This window comes from Zalophus californianus, chromosome 15 (genome assembly GCF_009762305.2).
Source record: "Zalophus californianus isolate mZalCal1 chromosome 15, mZalCal1.pri.v2, whole genome shotgun sequence".
In the NCBI taxonomy this organism is placed as follows: Eukaryota; Metazoa; Chordata; class Mammalia; order Carnivora; family Otariidae; genus Zalophus; species Zalophus californianus.
Window position 1 is genome coordinate 80,553,818 of NC_045609.1, and position 12,233 is coordinate 80,566,050.

The 12,233-nt window shown below is 52.0% G+C and overlaps 1 protein-coding gene across 3 annotated transcripts in view; it reads right to left on the reverse strand.

Annotated features, from left to right (window-relative positions):
* CPXM2 (carboxypeptidase X, M14 family member 2) overlaps positions 1 to 12,233 on the reverse strand; it is a 148,628-nt gene that overhangs the window by 103,908 nt on the left and 32,487 nt on the right. For 2 of the 3 annotated variants that reach the window (XM_027596158.2, XM_027596159.2), the window contains one exon: positions 9,847 to 9,956. In XM_027596158.2, the coding sequence (XP_027451959.1) occupies positions 9,847 to 9,956 (110 nt within the window). Of the gene's footprint in view, positions 1 to 9,846; positions 9,957 to 11,300; positions 11,524 to 12,233 lie in introns of those variants that run through there. The other variant, XM_027596160.2, reaches the window with a different exon arrangement.

Consider the following 12,233-nt stretch of genomic DNA (forward strand, 5'->3'; position numbering starts at 1 on the left):
TTCACTTTATTGAGGTGGCCTAGAACCAAACCCCCAACATCTCCAAGGTATGCTATACTGGAATTAAATTTATTAAGAAGCAAAGAAAAGGTAATTCTGAAATATGATGGTAAAGCAGGAGAACAGACACATGATTTTATTGTTTATTTCAAGTTTCAATAAAAGTTGAAATAAAATTCTTTAAAAATAAAATATATACAAAAAAGTGCGCAAGTCCTAAGTTCAATAAATTTTACTGCATACTCACCCATATGTCCACACCCACATCAAGATGTAGAACATGACCAGCTTGCCACAGCCTCCCTCTGGCCACCTCCCAGTTATCACCTGCCCCCCAAAGATAACCTCTACTCCGACTTCCATTTCCCCAGACTTGTTTTTCTGTTTTTAAATTTTATGTAAATGAAACTTACCGTAACTACTCTCTTGTGTCTGGCTTCTTTTGCTCAATGTTATATCTGTGAGATCAATCCATATTATCACAGGTAGCAATAACTTATTCTTTTTCGCTGGTGTATAGTATTCCATCATACGCATATAGAGTGCCTTATTCATTGTATGTCGAGGGGCATGTGTCTTGTTACCATTTTGGGTTGTCATGAATAATGGTGCCATGAACTTACCCGTCCCTGCCTTATCACGAGCATATGAATGCATTTCTTTTAGGCATAAGAGTAAATTTGTCAGATGAACACAGGTATGAGAATGTTGAGCTTTAGCAGATATTCCAAAAACATTTCCAAACCTGGGCGCCTGGGTGGCTCAGATGGTTAAGCGTCTGCCTTCGGCTCAGGTCATGACCCCAGGGTCCTGGAATAGAGTCCTGCATCGGGCTCCCTGCTAGGCGGGAGCCTGCTTCTCCCTCTTCCTCTGCCTCTCTTTCTCTGACTCTCATGAATAAAAAAAAAAAAAAAAAAAAAAAAAACATTTCCAAACCTGTGCTATTTTACATTTTCAGCACTGTATAAAAGTTTCTATTGTCCCACTTCTTTGCCTACACTTCATACTGTCCATTCTCCTTAAAGGATATGTGTCATATCTCATTATGTATTTTGTATTTCCTTGATGAGTAATGATTGAGAACATCTTATCTTGTTCCCTACAACCACAGGGCCTTTGTACCTACCATTCCTTTTGACCTGGAATTCTTCCCTCTCCACCAACCCTTTGTCTGATAACCTCTTCACTTCTCATCCTGCTTCAAGTGTTAGCCCAAGTACCCACCCACAGGGAAGTCTCATTGATCTGCAGTCTGAGGCAGGTTTACTGAGCATAGAGAATCACAATGTTATGGGTTCAATTATGTCCTCCAAAAAGATATATACGAGTCCTAACCCCTGCAACTTCAGAGTGTGACCTTATTTGGGAAATGAGTCATGCATGGCAGATGAAATTAGCTCAGTGGAGATGAGGTCAGACTGGAGTAGGGTGGGCCCTAAATCTGATGATGGGTGTCCTTGCAAGAAGGAGAAATCTGGACACAGAGACAGACACACACAGAGGGAAGATGATGCAGGGGCACATGGGGGACCGCCATGTGACCCTAAAGACAGAGATGTGAGTGATCCAGCTATAAGCCCAGGGACACCGCGGGACGCCCACGACACCCTGCTCCAGCTACACCAGCCTTCTGCAGCTCCGTGGTAGTGCCACACTTGTGGTCAACACAGGACCTTTGCTCAAGCCATTCCCACTGCCTGGAGTGCTCCTCCTACACCTGCCTGACTCCCTGATGATCTCCTTCAAGCCAACTCAGCCCCAGGACCACCTCCTCAATGAAGCCACCCTTGCTTACCTTTAACAACAGCCGGTCCCCTCCCCAGAGCCGGCCCTCCTGACCCCCGCGGCCAGCTCTAAGTTTGTTGTGTTTTCTCTCCATAACACTCACCACCCTCTGACACACTAGAAAAGCTCTATTTTATTATATTCCCTGCTTTATGTGCCTCCATGGAAGCTTTCAGATGGGAAGGATCTGTGTCCCTTGGGTCTCTGAAGTATCCCGAGCACCTAGACAGGGACCACCACTTGGGCAGGTCCTCCCTAAATATTTGCTAAAATATCAGCACTATTTCTGTTCTTGCTCTTCACGGTTTCCCCAGGACCGGAGGTAGGTCTGTGTTAATGAAATCAATCAATCAATCAACCGATCCCGCAGTCAATCAAAGCGTTTGCTCTGATCTCCTTTCTCTTCTCCTCTCCCTGTCCCTCTCCTCCAATCCCCCCCCCCCATGCAAGCTTCTCCACCCGTGCGGTGTTGTGCCCATGGAATCCCTGGTGCAGAATGCCTAGCACACCAACCCCCGCCTGTCCACATCCAGGAGACAGCCAGGATGGCCTGCGCGTGGCTAGGCAGACAACCCAGAGGGCCCGTCCCTACGAGTCAGTATCTGCGGAGGCCCAGTTCGCTCGTAGCCGAATGGCCACGAGGCCCATGCCCATGACTGTTGGTGCCCCTCAGGTTTCTCTGGGCCCTGCCAGGGTGGGGCCTGGAAGGTGCTGGGAGATGCTCAAGCCAGTGGTCCAGGACATGAGTCACAGAATGGGATGCTAGCCAAGGCCACAAGCTGGAGAACACACTAAACCTTCTTGTGGGTACCAGAGAAAATAAAGGATGAAAATGCAGCCAGAAACCTTGAATTTGAGTCTCAGCTGGGCACTCATTAGCTATGGGGTTGGGACAGGTCATTTAACCTCTGACTTCAATTTCCTTATCTCTAAAACAGTTTTCCTCCGAGCATACTGAAGATGAAATGAAATACCAATTTAATGAGATTCAATAAAATAGTCAAGAAAATTCACATGGCAAGTAACAGAATCCGCATCTGAACCAGAAGGCCTGTGGTTTCTTAATAATCTGTGGTTCACAGGCTGGGGAGCCCCAAAGGGCCCTTTCCTTTTGTTTCCCTGTTCTTCTACTCTTCGACCTTCTCCGGTGTTTATGCCCTAAGCTTCTGGAGAATAAGAACAGTGCATTATCATCATTCTGGTAAATTCTCCTTCTCAATTTGCCAAGAGACTTATGATTTAGAATCTTTGGTCCTGTTATTCCCATAAAAATCCAAACATCCAAAATTCCAGCATTTTGGCCTCCAAACACTGTCTCCCAGACTGCTTCTTAAAGCCAGATAGAGCACAAAATCCCTTTATCAGAGCAAGCAGGACATTCCTTGGTTTGGAAGCCATCCCCACTGTGATTACTTCTGCCTCTGCAGCACCTAGCACATTTACAGCCCCCACTAGGACCTGCAGAGTTACAGATGGGTTTGGTGCAGCCAGAAAGAGACTGGAGGCTGAGCACCCAGAGAAGCGGAACGATCTGATGGGACAGACAGGCTGGGGGGTCGGAGGACTCTGGGTACAGACGATTCCATTGATAAAGCAGGAGTGGGGCAGGCACAGGGTGACATCTGAGAAAACAGTGCTACCCCAAGCGGCCCCCACATTTGGGCAAAGTGGGGCACCAGGTGTCTCAAGGCCAAAGGAGACAGGGAGACAGATGATGAGATGTGCCCACGCACATCAGCTTGGACACCAGGATGAAACCTGTTCGACTGTTCTATAACCGACTTCAGGCCCTCCCGGGGGGGGCGCATCCGAAGCCACAGGCGTCGGCCGTCTTCAAGGCTTACACCTCATTTCAGGTACAAAGATTATCAGAATGTTGGAACTGGATCCTAATATCAGCATCCAGGTGCTCCAGAGAATTCCTTTAAGAGAATGACTAATAAGAGGAGCTGTGATTGGTTTCAGTGGTGCTGAGTAATGGCTTGGACAGAGGCTGTCATTATAACCAGACATTTCCTCACGAGAGAGGTACCAGAGGTGAACTTCTCTCAGGGGTCAAACTCCAGTGAGACAAGACATGGGCCACAGAATGCCACGTGACCGTGAGCAGGCACCACAGAGACATCTGGAGGTGTTCACGTAGGGTGCCAAGTTTTTTCTTGTGACCTCCAAATGTCAACTCTTTCTTCAAAACGCTGATCTGAGTACAGACTGTCTTGCATTCCCAGCTCTAGGCAAGAATCATGGTAGTATCCTGAATTCCAGCCATGCTCTTCTGATCCATGTCAGGCTCCTACTTACCGTAGCTTTAGAGTCTTAAGAATGAAATTGAAACCCAGACCTCTGAAGTGGCAAGGGATGGTCTGATTTGCTCAAGGATTTGCAGCAACGAAAGCATGTGACATAACATCGGCTAGGGGGATAAATCACTCAGGGAGCGGACTTGGACTCCACCTTGCTTAGTTTATGAGCCATGGAACACCTCTTGGGGTCTTCAGAAGATTCTGCAAGGACAGGACAGGACAGACGAGCTGCCATTAAATGACCCGCCTGAGTACAGAGCCACCTCCTCAGATCGACTAGAGGCAAATGATGAACCAAGAGTGACTTTAGAGCTCATTGCCGAAACCTTCTCTCTGAGACTTAAAATGCTTGTTTCTACTATGCCTGTGACTGCTCCTGGAGCAGAAGTCCATGGTTGTTTCTAAATGAGACCACGGGCTCCCAAGTGGGTTGGTGTTAGAGGATCATGGGCAGGCTGGAGGGATAATCACAGGAGAGGACATGCCTTTGCCATCCTGCTGAACTGGATCTCTTCCTTGAATTCTTGGAAGATCTGTCTTCCCTCAGTAAGAAGAAATGTGAACTTGTGTTTCTTCTCTAAGCTTACATTATTAAATTAACATCAGTAAAATTCCACTTGCAAAAAAAGAGAGGTTATAAGTGGAGTTGTAAAGTGCTTTTATTCTTCCAAAGTCTTCTGCTTAAAATGAGGAAAAAAGAGTGCCAGAGACTGACGGTGTGTGTGTCCCCTCACAGTTCGTATTTTGAAACCAACCCCTAAGGTGAGGGTGTTAGGAGGCAGGGTCTCAGGGTCGTGACTACGGCAGGAGGGCGGAGCCTTTGTGCGTGGGATTAGGGCCCTTATAAAAGAGGGCTCCAGAGCCCCTAGTTCCTTCCACCACCTGAGGACACAGAAGAAGGTGAAGGAGGTGGCCATCTGTGAACCAGGAAGCCGGCCCTCTCCAGATACCTGGTCTGCGGGCATCTTGACCTGGGACTTCCCAGCCTCCAGAACCGTGAGAAAGAAGTTTGTGTAGCTTACAAGTCCTTGGAGATAGGATATTGTCATAGCGGCTCAAGAGGACAAAGACAAAGAAAAGCCTTTCTGCTATAATGTGGCAAATGCAATTCAGTAGAAGCTCCGGCTGCAACATGTGCACTCTGAAAACTGAGGTCACAGGAAAAACAAGAGTTCTAGCCAGACTAGTCAAAATCTATGTAATCAGAAGACTAAAAATTAAATACAGCCACAGTGATAGGACTGGACTTAAAAAAAAAAGGAGCTACAAGTGAAGGCAGCGTGCTAGAAGGCAGGAGAAGGAAGACAGAAGCTAGGCTGCGGGGACAAGGGCGAGGGGGCAAAGGAACTACGCTATAAGCACCCAAAAATAGGGCACACGACCCCCACGCGCCAGAGGAACACGAAGTGATGAGCACCGCATGCGCGAGGGAGTTCCTCTGAGGCTCTGCGCTCAGCCACGCGGCTGCACTCTGGGGTCAGGGGCTGGTACCGGGTCCAACGAATCATTCACATACTGGCAACGAGGGCACACGAACCAGGGCTACTTCTGGGTCAAAACGACGTCAGTGTTGGTCTTGCCAAGCGAATCTACAACAGCCGGACCACAGCGCGCCAGCCGGCCCCGCCCCCTTCACGACGCCTTCGCGGTACCCCCAGTCCCCCCAGCGTCGCCGCGTCTGCGCAGACACGTCTAATAAGCACACACTTGTGGGCAGACGCGGCGGTAACAAGTGTGGGAACACCCAGAAAAGCAAGATTCCCATCATCTGCAAGATCATTTGGTGAGGGTGACAGGTGAGTCAATGGGGGTGCGATCACGGTCAGAAACGAGAGGTGTACGCAGTCGAATCATCACCCCCGACGTGCCGAGAACACTTCCATCTGCTGACTTGGGGGCAGTTTCGTGGAGTCGTTAGGGGCAGCAACTCTGGGTTGAAAGTAGCTTGGATTCGCGCACTGCCTCTCCCAGGGAACCCTAACCGAGTTACTCTACTGATCCGTGCGTCTGTTTTCTCCAAGACAGCGGTAATAAGAGTGCTTGTCTCCCATCGTGGAATAAATGAACTACTGGGCAGAATGTGCTCGGCCCGGAGCCGAGTCCGCTCTCCCTGGGCATCTGAGGGAAGGGGGTACACAGGAGCAGCTCGTCCTCGCCCTTCCACAGTACAGCACGGTTCCTGGCACATAATGGGCGCTTCGCAGGGGGGGGAGGAGTGAATGAATTCTGATGGTCGCAAACAGGGCATCTGGAAATTGCTGAGGACAGTTCTCTTTCTTTACTCTGTTGGATCCTCACGTTCTGAGAAGGAGGCAGTGCTGGTGGCAGGGCCTCGATTCTCTGATGAAGACACCAAGCCTCAGACAAGGCGGCCTCTTGCCTAGGGCCGCTGAGCTGGTCATCAGCGGACCCAGGAGGCGCGGCAAGCCTGAACTGCCCGGGGCCCCGGGTGGACCGCGGCGGAGCCTGCGGGGGGCGGGGGGGGGGGGGGGGGGGGGGGGGGCTGGGCCGCCCCCTCACATCCTGAACGTCGGCAATTGAACAGTTTCTAATTCTGACACCTTGGTGTTTCTCACACATCAAATCCCATTAGCCTGACACACCTACAAAATACTCCACAGTGAGACCAGATGATATTTTTAAACCGCATTTCAAATGGTATGTGGGGGAAGATGTATTTTAGAGCACCTGTGGCGGTGAAATCAGGCTTCATGGGGCACCGATCCTGGAAGGTGAGAACCACAAGAGGGGCCCCAACCGAGGCATTATTTCCCCGTGGGGGCTGTGCTGAAGGCCCTCACACAGCTGCAGGCAACACTCCACCCTCTGTGGTTAACACCACCTCACCCACGGGGGTGGAGGCACCCAAGGGCTGGGGGTAGGCAGCTGGCCTGTTAAAGCAGCTACTTCGCATTGTAAGAGCAGGTGCAGAGATTGTTCAGAGAGCATTTGGGGAAATGATACACCACTGAAGAAAAAAAACCTAAATCCCCATAAGGACAAACAGCACTGAAGAGGTTTTCAATGACTCTCCTACTTCCCCTTGCCTCAAGTCAGGAAGGTGGGTCTGTCCACACTTCTAGCCCAGGGCGCCTGCCTTCTCCCTGGGCTGTGCCTCCCTTGAGTGGAGGATGAAGTAGCCAGGAAAGATGATGAGGACCTAAGGACGGCCTGGCCAGCTGCCTCCTGCTGGATGACCGTCCACCAAAGGGCCCTCCTGTTGCGCCCAGTAAAGGCAGGGCAGGGAACACCCTCCATCTCCCCTTCAGCCAGGTCTTCACATGACCCCCACTGTGCATGTCCTGTGTGCCGGGTGACATTCTGGGCTGGGAGGAAGGGAGAGGAAAGACCAAGCCCCTTCTAACCTGGGGCTTCTGCTCAAGGAGGGGCAGCTAACACCCAAGGAGACAGCATTCAGGGAGGGACAATGCCGCACAAGAATTAAGAGGGGCCAGTCACACAAGGCCCGCTGGGAGTTTCCAAGAGAACCTGGAAGCTACCAGAAGCTATGAGCAGAGAAGTGAAAAATGATCCAGTAAGTGTTTTAAAATTATAAATCACCTAATTTCACTGCTCAACAAATCCTATAAGTTCTCAGGACTCCCTCTTCTCTGGTGAGGCAGCAAAGGCTTGGAGCCATAAGGTAATAGTTCCAAGGTCCCAAAATCTAGAAGTGTCAAGTCAAGGCCAAGGTCTGAACTCCACATGCCTAGGACCCCTGCACTATGACCGCCACCGCCCCCCCATGCTCCACCCGCCCACTCTAGGAGTAGAATCCCAACTGGAACAACACAACTCCTCCCGCTACACCCACCAACAAACTCAGGACTAACAGGCCTTCCAATTTTTGACTGAAAGCATGGATAAATGTGAACACTTCCTCTTTAATAAAGGATAACTTCATTTATCGAGAGAGCATTCAAGGCCTTAGCTGACAGCTCCTCTCACTGCTACACAAAACAGGCCCACACCCACTGGGATCCAGCCCTGCTAGCCCCGACCCTGTTCACGGAGCTGCAGGCCCTCCCATTATTACTGGTCACGCTGGTGAAACTTGGGAGACTTCATCCTCTTGAAAAACACAATGTCCAGTTGCACACATCCAAATGTTTCTTATCAGCTCTTATTAAAAAAACAATACTACTTATGTAAACCAAACTTCGGACTTCATGAAAGTTAGTTCTAGAAACATTCTGCTGGAATCCTGGCCTGCAAAGTGGCGCCAGTAGAGCGGCTTCAAAGTCTCTGGGTGCGGCTGAGTGTCGAGCGAGGAGGGAAGAGCGGACGTGCAGAGTCGGAGCTCGGCTCCGAGCCCGTGAGCTCCCGGGCAGGGGGTCTCGTCCGCCTTCGTCCGGTTCCCGGCACAGCGGCTGCCCGCAGCATGCTTACAGAGACCGCCGAGAGCACGAGGTGTTGGCGCTGTCGCTCAGAAGCTGCTGCCCTGGACGGCCCCACGTCTCAGGGATGAAGGACCACCCCCCTCCCAGGAGGCTGGATGAGATGGCGCATGCGCAGAAGGGGTTTGGAACACACACACGGAGTTATGGAGCAGCTGGGGAAAGACAGCGAGATACCAGACACGCACACAGGACAGCGCATGACCAAACGCTTAACTGGGATGGAATGGTAGGAGCTGGAGCAGGAGGGGAAAGGCCTCGAGCATGGGCTGGTGGAATAACGCCCCCTCCCCAACAGAGATGCCAACTCGCTAATCCTGGAACCTGGGAACGGTCAGGGCTATCTGGTAAACGGAAATGAAGGCTGCAGATGTAATTAAGGTTGCTTGAGATGGGAGATGACCCTGGAACATCCACGAGGACCCAGTGTCATCGCGAGCTCCTTAGAAGTGGAAGAGGGAAGGAGAAGGATCAGAGACTGAGAAAGAATGCAGGGGCCTCTAGAAGCTGGGAAGGGTGAAGAAATGGGCCCTCCCCTCCAGCTCCAGAAGGAACACGGCCCTGCCCACACCTTGATTTAGCCCAGTGAGGCTTCTGTCCTCCAGAACTGGAAGAGAGTTAAGTGTGGGTGGCCTACGTGGCCGCATTTACGATAAACTGTTAGAGCAGCATGAGGAATTGATCATCATGGACACTGCAGGACTTAGGCTGCCTGGGAGGGTGGAGGGCAAGGGGCTGCAGGCAGGGGGACCCGCCTGAGAAGAGGCAAGAGGTCAAGAACCGCATGGTATATAAATTGTGCAAGGAGGAGCTCACCTTCCTGGAGCAGGACCTTGACAGCAGTGAGGGCCAAGGTCACATGACCCTTGAGCCTCAGAGGAGGAGGCCAAGACACGAGGTGCTGGGCTCCAAGAGAGCCACTAAGGGTCCTGGGGGGAGCCACAGAACAGTCTAGAAGAGGTGTGCGTGGTGGTGAGGAGCACTGGTTGGGGGCGCGGAAGAGGAACAAAAGCCACTGGCTGCCGATGCCTACTGGAGTCCAGCGCCCTCCTCCTGCCCGGTCCAGAGAGATCACACAAAGGGGACGAGCTCAAGAGGTGGAGGCGGGCCGACCCGGCTCCAGGTACTGGCGGCATCCTTTGTACTAAGTGCCCTTTGCAGAAGACAAGTGTCCTGAGTCTCATCTCAGGGCTGTCTCTCTGAGACGAGGATCTGAGGCATCGCTCTTCCTGGTGGGAGAGGTGGGGCTAACGCTTTTGAAACATCGTACAGGGTATCTGACCCAAGCTCAACCAACCGCGGGCTGCGTCTCCTGCCTGAGCAACTAGCAACGCAACCAAAATCCTTCCTGTCGCTGGTACCTGGATGTTGAGTCTCCCTCGATGCGCCCCGAGGCCGTAGCGCTTGGAAGTAGACGCATGAAGCTGGAAGTCTGTGATTTTTAAGGTTTCCAGACCAAGAGGTGGGCAACCTAGAAAGGACAACGCTTGTTAAAAACAAAGACAGATGTTCAAAGGCAAGTTTTTGATTTTCTAAATCTACCCTCCCGCTTTCCAATCTGCCCCTGAACCCCTACCCCCTAGCGCAGTGCACCCCCCCGGGGCATGTCCAGACAGATGCAGTCAACTCAACGTCAACAGTGTGCCAACTGCCCTTCCCGTCGGCATTTCCTCTCTGGCTGTTTGTGCTCTGATATTCCTTCTCTCTGTTGCTGTCCATGCTACTGTCTGAGGCTGTTTCCAATTAAGGATCCTTCCACAGTGTGACTCAGCCAGGGAGTGCTATGGGTTAGAAATTTCAGAGCAAGCCGTGGTTAAGCTCTGCAAATTAATCAGAACTTTGTGATTTTGCTTCAGCAACTCTGGCCTTTGTATTGTGCATGCTAATGAGCAAGGCAATATAAATAGGGGAAAAAAATCTATTGTTTTCCATTCTTAGCAAAACTGGTAGTTCTGAGAACAGCTACCAAACACAGTTTGGTTGAAGCTGCCCCTGGAAGAAGATGCTGGCACATGGGCAGGCCCCTGGCAAGCCTCCCTGTCCAGACCAACGACCCTGTGGATAAGAGCTTTAACAGCAGCTCTGGGGCCGGATCCCAGGCCTCGGGACTCCCAGGCTGCTATTCTCACCGCCCAGCCCACCGTGGGGCTGGAAGTCTCCAAGCGATGCTACCCGTCTCCTCAAATCTGCCCCTGGTGAAAGAAAACACAAACTCTGGAGGAGAAGCAAAAGCTATTTCTACTACAAGTGTGAGAAATCCCTCCTGTAAGAGGCACGTTTAAAAAGCTATGTGGCTCACTGCTGAGATGGGGACCTGAGGAGGTGGGCTATCTGTCCATCCATGACAAACCCCTGCAGGGGAAAAAAAGCCCTCTGGGCTCAGGATGCTGGGGGAGCCTGGCAAGACAGGAGCCCCCCTGGGTGTTCTGCAGGCTGCTGGGGAAGAAAGTCGGTCCAGGGCAGGGAGGGGCGCGTGCCTGGGTGGCTCAGTAGGTTGAGCGTCTGCCTTCAGCTCAGGTCGTGATTTCGGGGTCCTGGGATTGAGCCCCGCATCGGGCTCCCTGTGGCAAGTCTGCTTCTCCCTCTGCCCCTCCCCCCAACTCGAGCTCTTTGTCTCACTCACTCAAATAAATAAAATCAAGAGAAGAAAGGGAAGAAAGGGAAGGGGAAGGAAGGAAGAGAAAGAGAAAAAAGAAAGAAGAAGGAAGGAAGGAAGGAAGGAAGGGAGAGAGAAGAGAGAAGAAGAAAAAGAAAAAGAGAAAAGAAAAGAAAAAAAATAAGTTGGCCCAGGGGCTGCCATCAGAGGGACTCAGACCTGCCAGGCCCCGAGACGCCATTCAGTCCGCCTCTGAGGAAGTCCTCAAAGAGGAAGCCAAGGCCCTGAGACTGGAGGTGAGCCTTCCCAGGCATCCCTGCCAGCGATAAAGCTGGACCTCGGATCCTGGCCTCCAGATTCTCGGCTCTGGGCTTTCAAACACTGCCACGCTGCTTCCCTGGCCCTGCCCACGTCTGCCACGCGGCTGCCTGGGTTGATACACATGCATCAGCCATCTGTGCTGGGGGGGGAGGGGCAGAGAGACTGGAGCCCAGCGTGGTGAGGAGCACCAAGAGGGGGGTAATGGTGCCACTGCCACATGACGCAGCAGGAGACCCCAGGAGGCTTCAGGTGGCACCGTGAGCAACAGTGCTCCTGCCGGATTCTGCCAGAGGGGGGCCACGCCTCAAATGGGGGGGGGGGGCATGGGAGCAGGAACCAGGCAGTGAACGGGGGCAGAGGGTGTGGATCCAGTGGGGGCCACAGAATGAATGGGGCGGGCATGCAGCCAGAGCGGGGCGTGTGGCCGGTGGGGATCCAGGAGGCAAGCATGCCTAACCACCCAAGGCTGACCTCACAGAGGGTATTCTAGTTCTCCTAACACCCCTCCCCCACTGGGATCTGCCCTAGGCACTTTCCAGGCCTGGAGGACACAGGGGTCTGACCCATGTGGGTGGCATTTCCTTGGTCCCAATGCTAAAAGAGTAATTCTTGGGGCGCCTGGGTGGCTCAGTTAAGCGGCTGCCTTCGGCTCAGGTCATGATCCCAAGGTCCTGGGATCAAGCCCCACATCGGGCTCCCTGCTCGGCGGGAAGCCTGCTTCTCCCTCTCCCACTCCCCCTGCTTCTGTTCTCTCTCTTGCTGAGACTCTCTCTGTCAAATAAATAAATAAAATATTAAAAAAAAGAGTAATTCTCCGTCATGCCTACTGGA